Here is a 17,681-nt window from a genome sequence, read left to right as displayed (position 1 = left end):
AAGTAAAGAAGTATCTAGAAAACCTGAAACATATGCAAATCAGCAGACCTAGACAAGGCATATTGTAGGGCATAAAGGGATCATATACACCAAGATAACACACCATTAGCAGTCAGTAGTGAATGCTCATGGAAAACTGGAAACGACACAGGAGAGCAGCAATAATTAAACACAATACTGAGCTTAGAGAAGAGGAAAAGGGAATAATCATGGGAATCACAGATCACTAAACTCTCACTGTAGCTCATGATTAAAGTAAACTAAATAAAGATTTGGAGGAGGAGAGGAGAGTGTGTTCTCGGAGTGAAGTGTCATAGAGACATAAAGGTAGTGAGGTGGTTCTCCTGCTACTAGCACTGTGCACAAACAGGGTGCAACAAGGCCAAAAGACAGCAAAAAGGGCAAACACAGAACATTGTCTTTCTTTCTTGCAGTAAGTGAGTGGAGGAGGTGTACTAGGCAGCGATGATGGGATCCATCAGAAGCCCCTTTGGGAGAGCTCCTGCTAGTGCATAAATTCATGCCGCAGAGGGTAGTTTTAAATGTGTTTCTGGGTGGAGTGGCTGTTCTAAGTACCTGGGCAGGGCTTCCATGCCCACTGCTTCTGTCTGTAATAGTGGCAAATTGATCTGAATGGTTTCTTCCAAAAGCCTTTAGCACTGAGATGCTGAAATCTCACTGAAAGTTGATGTTTGCTCAAGGCTTAACTCTCTTATCTCCCTTCCTCTCTCCCCTACCTCTGAAGATGACAGCCTTAATCTATCAAATTGACATATGATATATAAACTTTAAGAAAATATCTGGATGTCTACTATAGAGAAGTCTATTTTTAAAATAAATTGTAACTGACTTGGATTCACCCTTTGCTGTGTGGAGAAAAGCCATCCTAAAGACTCAAATATAGCACAAACTTTGTCTTCAGATGACGATATCTGTAGGGATTAGGGTCAGCATTATCTTCACTAAAGATATAGAAGAGGCACTGACCAATGTAATCCTCATGTTAGCCGCTAACATTAAATTGGAGGGAGTATTGAAACAGAGCAAGCAGAAAGGAAAAGAGAAGTGAAACACGGACAGGATATAGAAAAATGAGACTTGACTCAAAACAGTATAAACAAGACTGTTCAGGGAAAATTTCAGTGGGAATCCTGGAAATCTGTAACCTCAAGTCATGTGGAGTAATATTAAAAAATTAGATGCGATTTTGCTATGGGCTATAACAATGCAGAAAACCTGTATGAAAGCATCATGGCTAGATAATGAAATACTATTTCCTCTCTTTACAGTTCTGTGGAAGTTGTATTTGTAATATTGTGATTACTTCTTGGCAAAACAACTCCAGAAAAGAACAGTTGAGGGAGTTGCAAAGAAAGAGGTAAAAATGTCAGATAAAGAGCACAGAGCTAGTCATTTACAAGACATAATGAAATGACAGAACAATGGTGTGTGACTTTAGGGGGTGAGCCAAAGACAAAAGGAAGCAAAGAACAGGTTATTAAATTAAGTGATATTAATTCATAAAGAGAGAATGATGGATACAATTGGTAAAAGAGAGTAATGAATTCATACTCTGAAAAGGAAAAAAGAAAAAAAAAAAAGGCTGGTTGTTACAGCAATATGCCCAGCCATGAGATTTTTTACAAGCAAGTGAATTATTCCCTGTGGTAAATGAGGAAATCCAAGTCGCCTGGTAGATTTAAAGGCAGACTCCACGAAGCTGTACAAAATATTATATGGGGCAGTGTTTTGACAGAGAAGCAGTTTGTTCTCTGAGGTCTCATCCACCTGTGACATCAATGATTTTATTTCTATGGTGTCTTTCTGATGATTTATCTAGGATGAATTTTTAATCATATCCTTTAGTGACAGCGAAGTGTTTTATTCAGAACACATTCAATGCTTCCTGTTATTGACGGAATCACTCAAAGCCCTGCCTCTTGGGCATACCAAATCTGTTAAGTTGCTTCCTTGCAGTTGCTGGCTTTATTTGGCTAGTCGCAAGTTCTTGGGACATTCATCAAAAAGATGATTAGCATGTTCTTGTGTGCCAGCACAAAGATTACTTCTGAATAGGAGGGCTGTAAGTATGTAATGTCCACGCAAGATCTGGCCTTCAAAAATAGCATCCTTCGGGCTTTGCTCTTTCATGTTGGTATTCATAGCCTCATGTGAACTTCCGTTTGATTTCAAGTCATCCCTGGATTATTGCCATATTCCTCCACCTCTTTCTAAGCAGCCGCAAATAGAATCAATTACACTCTACTATAGAAAGGTGACATTTGTGTCCCAGGATCCTTTGAAAGTAGAGGGAGGAAATGGGGATTATTTCTTTATCACGATGTTGCTGAATATATCAAGGCTAGAATGTTCCTGTTTTATCATGACATTTCATTATAGCACTAAAAAAGGACATCTCCATGTTAGGATCACATGGTTTATTTAGCTCAAAAAGATGCTTAAACATGAAGGATACCTAATCCCCTGACAGAAAAAATCCTGGAACGGTTTTCTAATTCCTCCTGGTTGTAATGCTCCATCTCATTATTTCAAAGTTTTGGATTTCTTTGGTAAATATATATATATTTTTTTTTCCCCCTGAAACTGAGTTATCAAACATTTGAGTCTCCTTCCTCTAAAGTTCAGGACCTTTTTTTGTCTGAAGATGAAGTTTAATATGCCAAGAAATGTTCTGGCAAGGAGGATTGCTCCTTACAGAAATGCTTCATGGCTAGAGGATTTCTGGTTACTGTGAGTGGAATTTGTCTCACCTAAGTGTACAACTCACGTAGTTACCCTGGGCTCCCTTTATAGTCAATGGAGAGAAACAGGCACTTTTAGATGATGATTCATCTGACCTAATTTAAATGTTGATTTCAGTCGAGATGAGACGCATTTACCTAACTACATTGGCTCCAGATCCTCATTGACTATAAAGGGACCTCAGCTGACAAGTTCAGATGCAGATGTCTACATTTAGTTCAGTAAATTCCACCCCATATGACAATATGAGTCAGCAGGTCTGGAGAAGATGAGCTCTGGCTCTGTGATGGCTGTTTCCTGTTGTCCTGTCAAGACTTCTCCATGGGATTGCTCCTGCTGGGCACAAACTTGCCAGCAGTTTTATAGCAGAACTGGGGGAGGTGTGATGCATGTTGATACTGTCATCCTTTTACTTTCACTAATTCAGCTCCCCAAAACCACCACTAGTTCCAATCTCAAGGGGCTGTAGAGTTCCCCAAACTCCCAGGACATCACACAAAACCTCCAGTTCCTGATTTCAAAGAGAGGAATCCATCACTCTCTAATAATAAAGGCAATGTTATGACAATAAAATGCTAAATCTGAATGGGAAAAAATCCCAACAAATCAGCAAGTAGGATACAAGGGATTTAAAGCCTGGAGTCACTCAGTGTAGAGTACAAAGACATGTATCTTATGGTATTTCTGTTTATAAGGACAACATAATCCTACAAATGGAAAATAAATGTCAATGGGTACACACTGAGAAGTAATGAGTGAGCTACACTTGGACGAATATCAGCTGAATGATACCAAGGCTTACTATTTAGTTAGCATCTTCATGTCAACTGCTTAAATTGCTGCACCTTTTTTGGGTCTATGTGTTAACAGGAAAAGAAATGGTAATCTGTGACAGATAGCAGATGCCCTCCAGTGAACTCAAGGTACAGACTTGCCAAGTCAGCAGATGCCATTCTTAGAGGTACTTTTCAGTGGGAAAACACACACATATTTGCTCCTAAAATAAGACAGTAACATTATAGATGACTGTGGTTTTTCAAAGCCTCTTGGAATCCCATCTTAATTTCTAATGTACTTTTTCCAAGCTTTCCAATCAGTTTTACGACAACAAAATCCTCTCTCTTCTTTACTAAGACTGTAATACCTACTATGTACTATTGCTTTCCTACCACTTGACAAACATGTATTTTTTACAAGCCATAAACCCCACATAAATTGGTGACATGCACTACGGAGATGGTGCAATGAATTGCATGCAGTATCAGGTAGCAAAGTTGTTTCTGTTACCTCTTTTTGCCCTACTGGAGGTGGCGGCTCAGCCTTCAACTGCTTATCCACGTGCAACTCACTTAACTCTTCACAAATCTCAAAGTTCTGACTCCGGACGCCTGGGCTTTGGCATCGCTGCCCCCTCAGCTGCAGCTGTTTTTCCTGCTGGAAATAATCCTAGATGGGTTTATTTTCTTTTTGTTTGATAACATGCTTATTCCTTAAGGAGAACTCCCCAGCTAGAAGAGAAAATAGCCTAGACTATGCTTGTCAGAGGATGACATCTTAACGAAAAGTGGCAAGGAAGAAGATAACACAAGCTTATGCTGTAACTTTTGAGCTTTAGCAACTGGATATGTCAAGATATATGGCTGTAGAAATGAAAACACAAATAAGCCAACTTTTTTTGTGCTATTGTTCCTGGGGCAGGAGGAAATACCCTTGCAATCTCCATTTTGAGTCTGGTTTTGAGACACAAGTTTCCTCCCGTGACCCAAGGCGCACAGAAAGGTGCCTGCAGTTCAGTTGAATGACTGAGGGGTGTACTCTGAAGTCGCTCCAGTACTCGGTGTTACAGCCAGAGACAGGCCTGAGTGCAATACCCAATGCTGTGCTTGAAACAGTGCTTGAAACAGTGTGGGAAAAACCACACCCAGAGGAGCCATGATACACATTGAAGGGGAGGAAAACTCAAAGTTCACAGGAAGAGATAAAAGGTACCTAAAAGTAGATGTGGAAAAACTGCAGGTAAATACATAAACGTATGCGACTCCTATTCAGCAAACACTTAAGACTACTTTACACCCACTGGTGCCAACGGGACTTAACCGCAGGTTGAAAGGAGAGCACATCCTTAAGTACTTCACTAAAAAGGGATGGACTCTGGAATCCGAGCAAAAATTTTTTTTCTGCAAACACATCTGACTAGCCCCAGAGCGTGCGAGCATGAGTGGTGCCATTAAATCCAGCCCCTTCTTCCTGGGGTGATGATTATTGCTGCTGAGTTCTCTAGAAGTACTCCCAGGACTAACGGCAGAGGAGAGCATGTTTGCAGGGCTGGTCCTACATCTGGAGGCCCAGGTTCTCTGCTGGCGTAAATCAGTGTGGCTTTATTGATTCACCTAAGACAGGGATTTCTCTGAAAACTCCATAGCTCATCACAGCACTACCATCGTTCATGCCATTACTAACGCTACTACTAAAATATTAATAAAACTCTAGCCGGTTTCAAATGTTTGTGCTGAATTGCTTACAGAAGGACTTCCATGCTGAGAAAAAAATTACAAGCATAACACGATTTCAACAGTAATTGTTTAAACCTATTTATCTTTCACTTGTCCACCTTTTTTTTTTCCCTTGGCTTGACTGACATTCAGTGTTATTCGTGTATTAAATGAGTTTCCCTTCCTCAGGGAGCCGCAGCCTACCTGCCTCAGTTCTAAAGCCACATCACCACAGGAAGTCCCCCAAGAGGTACGAGGAGCTGAAAAACACTTTATTCCAAATATAACTATCTAAAAGAACAGATGATACAAAGGAAGCAGTTGGTTAAGCAAATTGGTCTCCGTATAAATACTTTCGGGCTGTCAGGTTTGTACCAGTCCTTTCAAATGTCGTTCCGTGTTTCTAGCAAATTAATTTAAAATCAAATTACTTGTTTCCTGCTTCAGAGGGCATGTGGTCTGAAATATATTCTAACTTTAATAAATTAAATTATGCATGCCCAAGCCTGTGCCCTCTGCATAAGAATGTATTACATACAATTTCTAGGCACAGTTTAGCACTGATCTTCACAGGCCAGAGATCGCTCCATAATCATCAAGTTACAGTTCTGTTCCTGTTCATGTTCTGTTTTGTCAAAAAGTAACACTCTTTAAGGCGCACCTTTGGAAATGGTGTAATATTCAGGGGAGAAGCTAACATGGAAGGCACAGTATGCACGAGTAAGGCGCTCAGTCATAGAAAGGGCGTTTTTTAATGCTATGTACGTACAACCTAGTACCAAGTAATCTTAGTGGCATGATATTGGTTATAGCACTAAAAGAACAGAAACAATTGTTTCATGTTAAAAGTGCAATGCAGTCTGCGGTGACATCTCAAGTTCATTTACGCAGAAAGGTTGTGCACTCGGATTCATTAGCAACTCTGCAGTGTGTGAGAGCAGGCTGTGTAACTCGGTTGATCTGACGAATGCTCAAGTGTTAAGCAAATTATTGCACTAAGCTAAAGTCAAATGCCAAACTTACACCAATTCTCTCTTTACTAACCCCCCTGTGTGGTACCAAGACTTAGCAACATTCTCCTAGAGACTAAACTCCAGGAAATGTGGACCCAGCTGCTTCCCAGAAGTCACACTTGTACCAAGTAGCTGGTGAGTTAACATTAATTAAAATTGATGAAATATATCCTGGCAAATTATGGCGACAACAGGCACATGTGCTTGGACAAGGTGTTGGTTCATCATCGTGTGTTTTCAGACTTGTCCTGCAAATCTATAAGGTGAGAGATTATCTTTAAGAGAAATAGACTCTTCAGAAGAATCTGATTGTTAAGACTGATCCCAAAAGGAGCGTCAGGGAATCAACCGAGTTTTCGCAAGCAACTGATGCCAGCCCTGGTAAGCCACTCTCATGGGATGCAGCCGTCTCATTTCCAGCACACAGCCCCTGAAGATCAGCGCAGACCTGTCTGGGGAAAGGTGCCTTTGGTTTATGTTGTTTAACTTCGGACTGTTTGCTTTTGTTCTGATTCCAGATGATTCGCTCTTCTGGCAGCCGTGGCAGCAGGTTTATCTCCTGCAAAGCTCCCCACCGTGGGTGGTTTATATAATTTGTTTTTAATTTTTGTATCAAGTGCGATGTTGCCAAGGCAATACACATTATGGTAATATTTATTGATTCAGTTGTTTTCATGATTTATAAAGTAAAACCATTCACCAATATAAAAACTTTCTGCGTGCAAACAGAAGGTTGGGAGCCCAGGACAGACCTCAGCTCCTTTAGAGCATAAACTAAAAGTTTTCTCATCTCTGCTCTGATCTGGGCCCTAAAAAGAGGTGATCTACCAACACCGTAGCAGTAATTAACGCATGGAGGAGGATGGACCCAGTGTTGTCCCTGTGCGTGCTGTGGGTCCGTTGTAGCACCAGAAAAACAGCAACCAGATTGAAAATAGAGCTAATCTGGGTGACATCTCAAGTGTGTTTGTGCACAGACCCACATACTTGTTTGCTGACACAAATAAATACAAAGGCTCCACACTGCGTTCTGCCGCTGAAAAGCACAGATCGGCTAATTGTTTCAGGCTCAAATGGGGATTAGTGCAAATGCGGCTCCTTTGGAAAGAGGACTTGCTGTTGGCAAAACAAGACAAATACCTGTCATCAGCACAGATTCACTTTATTCCTTCCCCACGGAAATATCACTTTTTCCATCCTGTACAAACAAATTTAGAAAGAGGATCCCAGGACCTGTCTTTCAGATGGTCATCGACTCAAATGGGTTCTCCTGATGCTTCACTCACTCTCTGGATCATGACCCTGGCTTGTAACATTTGTTCCCTGATTCCCTGGCCACGGCTGTTGTGGGAAAAAAGACGTGCAAAGCCTTTGATAGCAGGAAGCTTCCTCTCCCAAGCAGGTGGGGAGGCAAGAAATGGGAATTGGCTCTGGATCCCTCCTCCCTTGCAACTGTCACTGCAGAGCCAGCAAGCAAGGATGAAGGATGTGGCAGGATAAAGCTGATTTAAGCTATTTTTATGAGCTGTACAGGGTATCCCTTGTCTCTGGTGGGACAGAGCAAATGCAAACTACCGTACATGGTGCAATGGGAAGCTTCAACCCTACGTATCTTCTCTGCTCCCCACCAGGCTCATGAGTCCTTCTGCCTCTTTGAAGACCAATTTTGAGACACTAATGGGATCTCAGGGATGTCCAGGTTCTGCAGTCACTTTGCAGGAATGAGCTGGTCAGGACATTTCTAGCTCCAGTTTCAAAGTAGCGGAAGTTTGTCCTGCTCCCCCCACATACAAATCTGCACCCACTTGGCCATACAGGTGGGACCCTGCGTCACCACGGGACACTGCCCATCAGAGGACGCATTAGCAGCAGCTGAGGATGCTGGAGATAGCGATGTCTCTGCTTTAGCCATTCATAGATGACTGACGCTATGAAATTGAGCCTCCTCGAGAAATGCAGCTCAACAGAGCAGCAATTAGTCCTTTAATAGATGACAAGATATTTTAACATGCAAAGCTTCCTATAGCTGATTTTTGGATACCATAACCAGAGTCTGAGGAGCTTTTCATGCATAGTAAACCCAGCTCAGCAGGGTGACACACATAGTTACAAGAGGACTGTTTACTCTGTAAAGTAATTGTTGATGTTTGTGTTTCTCCTCGCAGACAGCTATGGATTTCATAAAATTGCCGTGCCTGGTAGCAATTGGCATCCTTTCTCAGCAACAGTTTGCGTCTAGTAACTGGCAACCTTCCTCTGCAAATGAGCCAAGAAGTAAACGATTGCAAAACCCAAACTGTTTATATCCTACCTCTACATAAGTGGAGAAGCAAGCAGATTGCAATGCTGCTGAAATACGGCGAGCTTGCATTGCTGCCTGGGTGGCACCTGTTTCATGTGTAAAGTAAACAGGAGACTACTGTCTGCAGAGCTGTCGGGCTGACAACTCTCAGATATGCTGAAGTCAGTCTTTCTGAAAAGCCTTGAAAAATCTGAGCTAAAATAGGAGAGAAATAAATAACCACAAACTGGGGAAACAAATAGTGGGCTCTTACTATCAGAACAGACCGTTTCTGATCTTGCTTCTCCTTTTTCAGAAATAAATGTAAATCCTTGTAGCACCAATAAAATCAGCAGATTTATTTTTCTGCACGTTTAGCATGAGAAGAAGAATCACCAAATACATCAGGAAAATCCCCTTGCTTCCTTAATATGAGAAGGGAAAGATTAATATCACTTATTCTGCTAGGAATAAAAGAGGGCTGGTGTGCAGCTGTCAGTTTTAAGTATGCACATTTGAGAATCTCTCTACCCCAGCTTAAAGAATTGCTTCTGTAAAGCAGAGTTGCTACTGCTCGGTTTAATGAGAAACCGAGGAAAACCTGGTGTGGTACCACACCACAGCACTGGGATTGCAGCTAAGACACAGGGAGGACTCGTGCTACACTATGTTCATTTACAAGTGCACTTTATTATCAGTCTGAAGTGTTTACAATAGTAATATAAAGCTTGTGAAGTCCTACTTTATGTTTGCAACACATGTACGTAATTTAAGAGCTGCAGATTCCTCAGAGGGGGTATCAAAACAGGAAAGGGAAAGTCTGCTCTTGATTATTTGAGACTAATCATCCCCACTCTCCATCCTACGCCACCTGGTCCATCATTCCACTCCAGCAGAAACAGCCAGACATCAGACTAGCTTAGTAGACTGATTTTTGTTCAGTTTTTCAGCCCTCATCTACCCCTCCCAGTCTTTCCTCTTGCATTCATCTATGTAAAAGCCAGAAACAATCTGGTGCAAAGAGAGCAGTCAAACATCAGGGTAAGAAGGTGCTGCCATGTGAATACATCTGGGTTTTGTTTTTTTTTTTCTTGATGACCCAACCTTTAAGGGACCTTGTTTATTAAAACTCAAGTCACCAACACATGCATGCAGAAGATCAACATGGGCAAAACAGGATAAATATAATAGTCTCCGAGTTCAGAAACAGCTCAGGCCTGTTGCCGAGCTCCCGGTGAATGTACCAGTAGATGAAATTATGCCCCTGTACTTGGATGTCAGCAGGTCCCAAGGGAGTTTCCAATTGAGCTGTCATCTGTCAGAGTTAATGCCACTGTAGTTTGAACTTACACCTATGTAGCTAAACACAGAACTTGCCCTCCTGCTGGGCCTCAGACACACATTTTTTTCCCCTGAAAGTTGTAGGATATTTGGAAGAAAGTAATGCACCTGTGAGTACTTAGCTGGATAAAAATACCAGAATCTGGCCCTTAAAATTCAGAATGGTAAAACTAAGGCTGGCCAGAAACCACAGCTGCTCAGCAGAGGACGTTAACAGCAAAACCTCCCCTGGAACCAGCCTGCCCGGGTATTTTCTTTCATTCTCAATAAGGGTGAATTAAACTTCACCAGGCAAACATCATCACAGCCACTAACTGCTGGTCTCTGCACAAGCACTGGAAGCTTTGCCAAACGTCATCCCTCAAGGAGGGAAACAACAGCTTAGCAGTGCTCCTTCTCAGATTAATCCAGAATGTTTTAAGCATTTGAACTCTGGCCACGGAGGAGCAAGGCACACTGCTGTAATGGTGTCTGCCTTGCCGGCCTCAGATCTTTCCCCACACTGGGCAACACACTGCCCATAATAAAACATAGATTCATTATTCCAAGGGTTGACTCTTAAAATTAGTCTAAGTGGGAGAGCTTGGCAAAAAGATGGACTGCCAAAGTTAATTTAGCCTGTTATCAATTCAATAGGCTTAAATAACCAGTGAAAGCATTTCATAAGTGTTCATTGTTCAGAGTTCAAGCTAATATCTTCTGCTAAATTGCATTTTGAAGTTTAATCACAACCTACTTTATGTTTCTTTTGGTAATTGGGATCTCTCCGCAGCATAATATGACGAACTCAAACTAATGGGCTCCTCTGATGGAAGTTTAAGTTTTGGAAGTTTGCCTCAAAGTGCAGTAAGTGACAGTGCCTGAAATAACACAGAATCTTTCACCCAAATAAGGTGTTAATATTTTGATCAGTAAGGAAGTATCATATTATTACAGGCAATAGCAACAAAATAACCATTATTTTAAATTTTGTTATTTTGGACCATAACTAATGGGAGCAACCTCAACCCCCCGACGCATGCACGCACGCACTGTCTCCCTTGGCACAGGAGCTGTTGGGGATCTGGCTGCTGTTCATTTTGTCCAAAATGTTAAATGTCGGCATTTTCTTTACCAAAGGGAGGAACGACGAGAAATGCTCATTTCTGGGCAGCATTTTGCTCTAGGGAGGGATATGGATACTGGGAAATGGCACCCAGTAGGCTGTGACTGACGTGTAGTCCACGGTCTGGGCACTTGTCCAAATGCATGTTGTCAAGTCCGCTACGCCTGATATCGCTTCTTTCAATGCCAGGCTGCTTTTTTTTTTTTTTCTCTCCCCCCTCTTTCTCTCCTCCATTAGCTCCCTGTGTTTCCTGCACCTTAGGCATTATGCTGTAGACAAATATATTTCCCTGCCACCGTGCACTGAATAAGCACCCTAAAACCTTTGTTCGCAGTGTGACTGCTCTAATCACGTCAGCAGAGATCTGACATGGAGTCTTCTCCTTCTGCCCCATCGTTCTGAAACAAAATAAACACCAATGTCTGCCTAGATGTAAAAGCAAAGACACAGACTTAGGTGCTTTAAATCTGCCGTGATTTACAGTCCTTTTTCTTTCTCTAATGGCCTTGGTGCTACTCTTCTGAAGACAGTAATACAGAAAGATTCTATTGTATTGCTAAAAATGATTAGCAAATCCATGCAGTTTTCAAGAAATGCAAAACATACAGAAGGGAGAAATCTGGGCAAACTATGTATGTAATAATAATGAAAAAGCCATGCTATCTGATATAACTTTCAGAAAAATATTTGCCCAAATAAAGCTGACAAGGGGAACGCGGTAAGATTTATTGCGTGCTGCACACATGTATACATGTGGGCTCACTCTCCAGCCAGTAAGAACTGGGGAGTCATCAACTGACTTCAAAGGTATTTTATCCTGTTGCACTAAAAGAGAACATATCCCACAGACTGAAACTGAAACCAGATGGAATATAAATACTGTCTGAAAGGGCATTATGGTTGCTGACAATAAAGTATATTTCCTGCAGTAAAAGGCTGAAATTAATGTACCCTGTCAAATAAACACATGACTTCATGGTATCTCTGATTTATAGATGTTAGAATTATTAGGAGCATAACACATTGTCACAAACAATTTTATATCAAAATCTTTATGCACTGGCATTTTTATGGCAATTTGCAATAATTCCAGCTACACTTATGTCAACCTGGAATAATTCTATTGACTTTTAAGAATCAATTCAGGTTTCGGAGCAGGTCTGTAATGCACAGAAATTGTACGGTAAAATTTCCACTGTATACAAAGGAAACAGATGTGGGTCCAGATGCAGGTGATGAACTCTCTGTTACCTGAGACATTTCATTCTTTTCTCTGCCTTACAAATGATGTATCATAGTTAAAATAAACTCCCAGGCTCTGTGCAGAAATTATCGGTTGAAGTCTTTGAGTCAGTGCTATGAGAAAGCAAAAGCATGATGATCCTAATGGTCCTCTCTGATCTCAACATTATGAATCTCTTACTGGTAGAAACATGCAAAACAGAGCTATCAGAAATAGTTTCACCTTGTCAAATGAAATAAAATGAGTCAGTAATTCTGAAATAAATAGGGGGACGAAGAGAATAAAAGCTTGGGGCTTTCATCCATTTCAGAGCAATATAGAAACTGTACAATTTCAGTAGTGCCTGTAGTGGCAGCCAGCTCTGTCACTGACATGTACAGAGGCAATTACTCGTCTAACGCCTGGAAAACTGGTTTTCCTGGCAGATGTGTTTGGTGGAGCCCAGGCAAGGGTATACACGAGGGGAGAACTGCCAACTGAGAAAAAAAATCTGAATATGATTGAGAAAGCAGGGCGATAAATACTCACCCTGTCTGCAAAATCCAGACAATGTTATTGACTTGGGTCTTCTGTGCAGACCCAAACCCCCTGACAATCACAGCAGAGGTGCTGCTCTGCCTTGGAGGGGTCTAGAGAGTGCAGCTGTGCAGGTGGGAAACTGGGCAACCCTGAGAGGCAATCAAAGACACTGCCCCCTTCCCGCAGGCAATATTCCCTGCCAGGTCATGGGAAGGTGAGCCCTAGCAGGCACAGCAACAACTCTCTGCTATTTAAGGATTTCCACAGCCAGAAGTAAGCCTTGGGCAAGAGGACGGGCCAGACCTCCGCCTGCTTTGCAGTCCCAGGATGGCACAAATCAGCCATGGTGGGAGCTGGGATGCGGCCGCCGTGCACGGAAAGGCAGCACTCCTGCAGCGTGCGTGCCTGGTGTCGAGGAAGGGCTAAGAAGCTGCAAAGCGCTCCGTCCTGGCAGCAGGCAGCCAGCACTTTCCATATGACCCAATTAGGCACTCCCTTGGAACAAATCAATAATGGCATTTTCTGAAGACAAGCAGGCAAGTGCTGCTGCCTCGGCACTATGCTGCATGTGAAAATACAAAGGTCTTATCTCTGCGGAAAGCAGCATCCGTGCCTGGCTCTGTCACTGCAGAGGGGGCGAATGTGAGGTGTGGCCAAGAGCCACTAGCCACTGCAGCATGGATTTTCCTTTCAGTGTCATGCTATAGAGATCAAGTCGAGGGCAGTAGTTTGAATAAGGCAGGCCATGAAGTAATTAAATTTTAGAAGGAGGAGAAAGCAATAGCAGCCTCGTTGGGCTGACTCAAAAAACAAGGAAAGGGTAAAGCCATTTTCTGAGGTTGTACTAATGAATTTTGCTGACTGTAGAAACTCATCAATGCACAAAAGGATCCAGATACCGTGCAGAATGACTTGGATGTTGTTGATGCTTGGAGTAATAGAAACAACACAGAGTTCAATGGAATAAGTGCCGGGCACTGTACTTTGGGGACTGATTCAGGACACCCAGCGTTACTCATCTGGAACCTCCTTTTAGTCTACCTCAGGATTCCTCTGAACGACAAAGTGATGTCACTGGAAAAGGCACGCACCTTCCTGGGCTACAGCAGTGGGCACCTTGAAGGTTAAGAGATACTAAAGTAGGAATTTTGAAGAATTAAGCTTTGCCTTACATGTCTAATCTAAATGGTACGAACCCCTCTGATTTATGAAACTTTCAGTGTAGTTAAATTGCAGGTAAGTCCTGGTAGGATCATCTGTGTCAGGTGGACTGGACTGAGCACGCTGGATTGTTCCATCACCTTACTGCCCCATAATCTGGATCTTACTCCTTCAAGAGACTGAAAGTTGGTGTCAGGTATGAAGAGGTGGTCTTTATAAGCACTTACAAGACAGTCTATGGAGTTTCAAATAAACAATTTCCACATTTTAGTAATTTAGGAAGCCAAAGTGAGAACCCAAAAGATCCTTAAGAAGATGCAACCAGCATGTTGCTGTGGTTGCTGCTGAGCTTTTGGGAGCTGCTTTCCTGCTAGGACAACCCATATTTGGGTTACACATCTCAAAGACAGAGGAAAAATGGAAGGTAGTTTTAATGTAATAGAAGGTTATTTGGACACCATGTCTAAAGAATGACTGGATGGATGACATTCATGTTGTGATTATTCTTGTTCTCGTTATAAGGCTAAACTTCTCATCAAATCCTGAAGAAATCTCGTGGACTAACAGAGACTTCTCCAGCACTATGAGCAGAGCCAGGAAGGGGTTCAGGTAAAGCCCTCAGTTAAAATGTTGCAGTGACTGGCATCAACACACGTATCACATAATAAAGATTAATTAATTAAGTTCAAGGAGGACCTTTCTCAGCCCTCTCCTCTGCTGCCAACTTTTTGCACCTGTGCTGACTTTTATTGTTCAGATTCTTTCTGATCCTTTCACCATATACGTCGGCTACAGGCACATGTCTCCTGGCTTTCCCAATCGGCAGAGTATCTCACTTGCATCTCAGTAAAGAAAGGAGATTTAGAAGGTATCAGGTGGTTCTTGCTCCTTCAAAACCTTCTCAATGACAGTGCCACAAATTGGTAGCATTCGGGAAGACGGCTGCTGCCAGTGTAAGCTTTGATAATAGAAATGGCAGCTGAAGTTTAAACTTAGACATTTCTATTACTCAGACGAAAATGTGCAGTCACAGAAGGATTTCTTGTCATCTGAAATTTCAAACTGCTGCGTGTAATGCTGTGGGGCCATTTCCCATAGCCACAATGGCTTACTTTAGTTTTGTGACTTTCCGGGAAGAGCCCGGCGTTCGTACAGGAGCTGTAAGCTGAGCTGATCATCACCCTAAAATACCCCATTGGGATCAACAAGTCCGTGGTTCTGCTTGAAGACCAGCCTCTCTTTAGCCTCTCTGTCATGACGGATGAGTCTGGATGGCGTGAACACAGAGTGAATAGAATATGGTCCGGGATCTTCAGCTGACAAAGTGTAAAGAATATGTAACGATTGTGTAGAGTTACCTAGCCATGCACTTGAGAGGCATGCATACATATTCTCCTTGTTTATGCACCTCTTTTTGCCTCTTCTCCCATGCTATTGCACCAAAATCTACATGCATGAGGAGAAAGGAAGGTCCTGGCAATGTTGCCAAAGGGCTGCTAAATCCAGGTCAGCCAACAACTTTAAAATGAAGCAGGGTACGTTGTCTTCTCCTGAGAAGTAAATATACATACACATTCTCTTTGTACATGCTAAAATATTTAAATATGTAAAAATATGGATTATAATTAGGGGAAAGTTAGAATAGATTTGAATGTTTAGTGTACCCTTGGTAGTTCTTGTTTCGTTTCTGTATGATGCCCTCCACACAAAAAGATACTTCACCATAATTGTGCCCTTTCAATGCAATCATGTAAATTTTGCTCTTGTTCATGCTGTTCTGTTGCGAGCTCTGCCGCGGTTATCGTGGCCATTGTGGAGGGGAGGAGGTAAGGACCCCCATGGAGCTGGGGCTCGCAGATGTAAAGCTTCTGGGATTGAGTGGGGAAGTTTATTCCCCAGGGTTCCACAGGGCTGCCCTTGATACAAAGGTTAGCAAGCTGTAACACTGACAACTCCAGGGAACTGGGATTTCATTCCGACGTCCAGGTGCAACAATATCTTCTGCAGTAACCTACGTGTTAACCAAGACACTTTTTTGTGGGCCCAGAGATCATACATCTTTGGGATGGGCACCGTTAAAAATGGCAGATCTTTGAATCGTTTGGGATCTGCTTTCTCACAGCTCTGCTCCTTATGGAGACACTTACAGCTGCACAAATTTATTAGCATTTTACAGGAAAGCAAACGCAAAGCTCATTACACAATTAGAATTTCTGCTGTTGAGCTTCTTCCTATTTTTATTTATTTATTATGCCAATGTATTTTGAATCTTTGAGTTGGAAACCCCTCACGTGCACACATTTTCCTCTCTAGAAATTTGATAAAATTGTTTACTGGATATATAAATTGATTTCTGGTTTGGACCTCTTCAGCAGTAGACCCCTCAGGCCTGTAGACTAAGGCTGAAAACCATTGGTCAAGGCTATGTGCAGGGGAACAACAGAGACCTGCAGCAGCTGTTTGTCAAAGCCTGCAAAACGCTAGTGACAAAGCTAATTAATACATTTCTCAAGTCCATGCCTTCTATTTAATGCACAGGCTAGCAGTGAGCTCTATTATTTCACTGCATTTCAAATATGTTGTGGTAACATGACAATGCTACTCTAATGTTTATTGCAAATTGTATTAAAAGATACAGTGTGAAAACAGTATTTTGGTTTGCTTCTCCTACTGGGTTTTGTTTCCTCCTATTTTGTTTCACTCTGATTCCTCAATGTTTATAGTACAAAGTTTTAGCATTATTGAAACAATTTGAAGAATTTTTCTTAATATTTTCAAATCAACTTTTATTCATAATGTTCCATTTCACTAAAATGTCTATATTTCTACAGCAGTTCTCTCCCTCTTGCCTCTGATAGATCTCACTAAAAGTCTAATTCCAAATTTACTTGCTGTTCAGCATGAAATGAATGGCTACCTGTTCCGTCCACTAATATAGACACAGGCACCTACATGGGCACATTGTGCAGCTAAACAGAAACCCACATCTATACTTTTAAGGTCCTGTAAGATGTAAAAATCCCAGACCCACCATGATCACAGAATCCCAGAATCCCAGGCTGGAAGGGACCTCAGGGATCATCTAGTCCGACCTTTCTAGGAAGAGCGCAGTCTAGGCAAGATAGCCCAGCGCCCTGTCCAGGCAACTCTTGAAGGTGTCCAACGTGGCCGAGTCAACCCCTTCCCTGGGGAGATTATTCCAATGGTGACTGTCCTCACTGTGAAAAATTTCCCTCTGGTGTCCAGTCAGAATCTCCCCAAGAGCAAATTGTGTCCATCCCCCCTTGCCCTCTCCATGGGACTCCGTGTAAAAAGGGAGTCTCCATCTTCTTTGTAGCTTCCCCTTAAGTACTGGTACATGGTGATGAGATCCCCCTGAGCCTCCTTTTCTCAAGGCTGAACAAACCCAGTTCTCCCAGCCTATCCTCATATGGCAGGCAAACTGATCTATGCTGCAGTTATCTTGCAATTCTGAACGTTGATATTTATCTTGAGGAAGGTGGAATACAGTGATGCAAGATACACACGTGTGGCACACACACACGTGTGCACACACACGCACACGCACAGACACACGTTTCCAGACCTCATGGACACTTAAGCGCAAAGTTTCAACAAACTTTTGCTTTGCACTGTGAAGGAAAACTCCCGCACTAAACACATTTATATACTATTAAACATATTTATACTAGTCAGTGTTTGCAGATTGGCTAATATTAAGAAACCCATCTACTGTATTAATACTATTTTTCAAGTGTACTCT

At 42.2% G+C, this 17,681-nt stretch overlaps 1 protein-coding gene across 1 annotated transcript in view; it reads right to left on the bottom strand.

Annotated features, from left to right (window-relative positions):
• Positions 1-17,681, bottom strand: part of LOC142052361 (sodium channel protein type 5 subunit alpha-like) — a 176,503-nt gene that overhangs the window by 54,005 nt on the left and 104,817 nt on the right. Inside the window, exon 17 of the mRNA XM_075082263.1 lies at positions 4,051-4,197. Within this exon, the coding sequence (XP_074938364.1) occupies positions 4,051-4,197 (147 nt within the window). The remainder of the gene's footprint in view (positions 1-4,050; positions 4,198-17,681) is intronic.

Source organism: Phalacrocorax aristotelis, chromosome 2, assembly GCF_949628215.1.
Source record: "Phalacrocorax aristotelis chromosome 2, bGulAri2.1, whole genome shotgun sequence".
Taxonomy (NCBI): Eukaryota; Metazoa; Chordata; class Aves; order Suliformes; family Phalacrocoracidae; genus Phalacrocorax; species Phalacrocorax aristotelis.
Note: the sequence above shows the minus strand (reverse complement) of the source record. Positions and strands in the feature narration are given on the sequence as shown.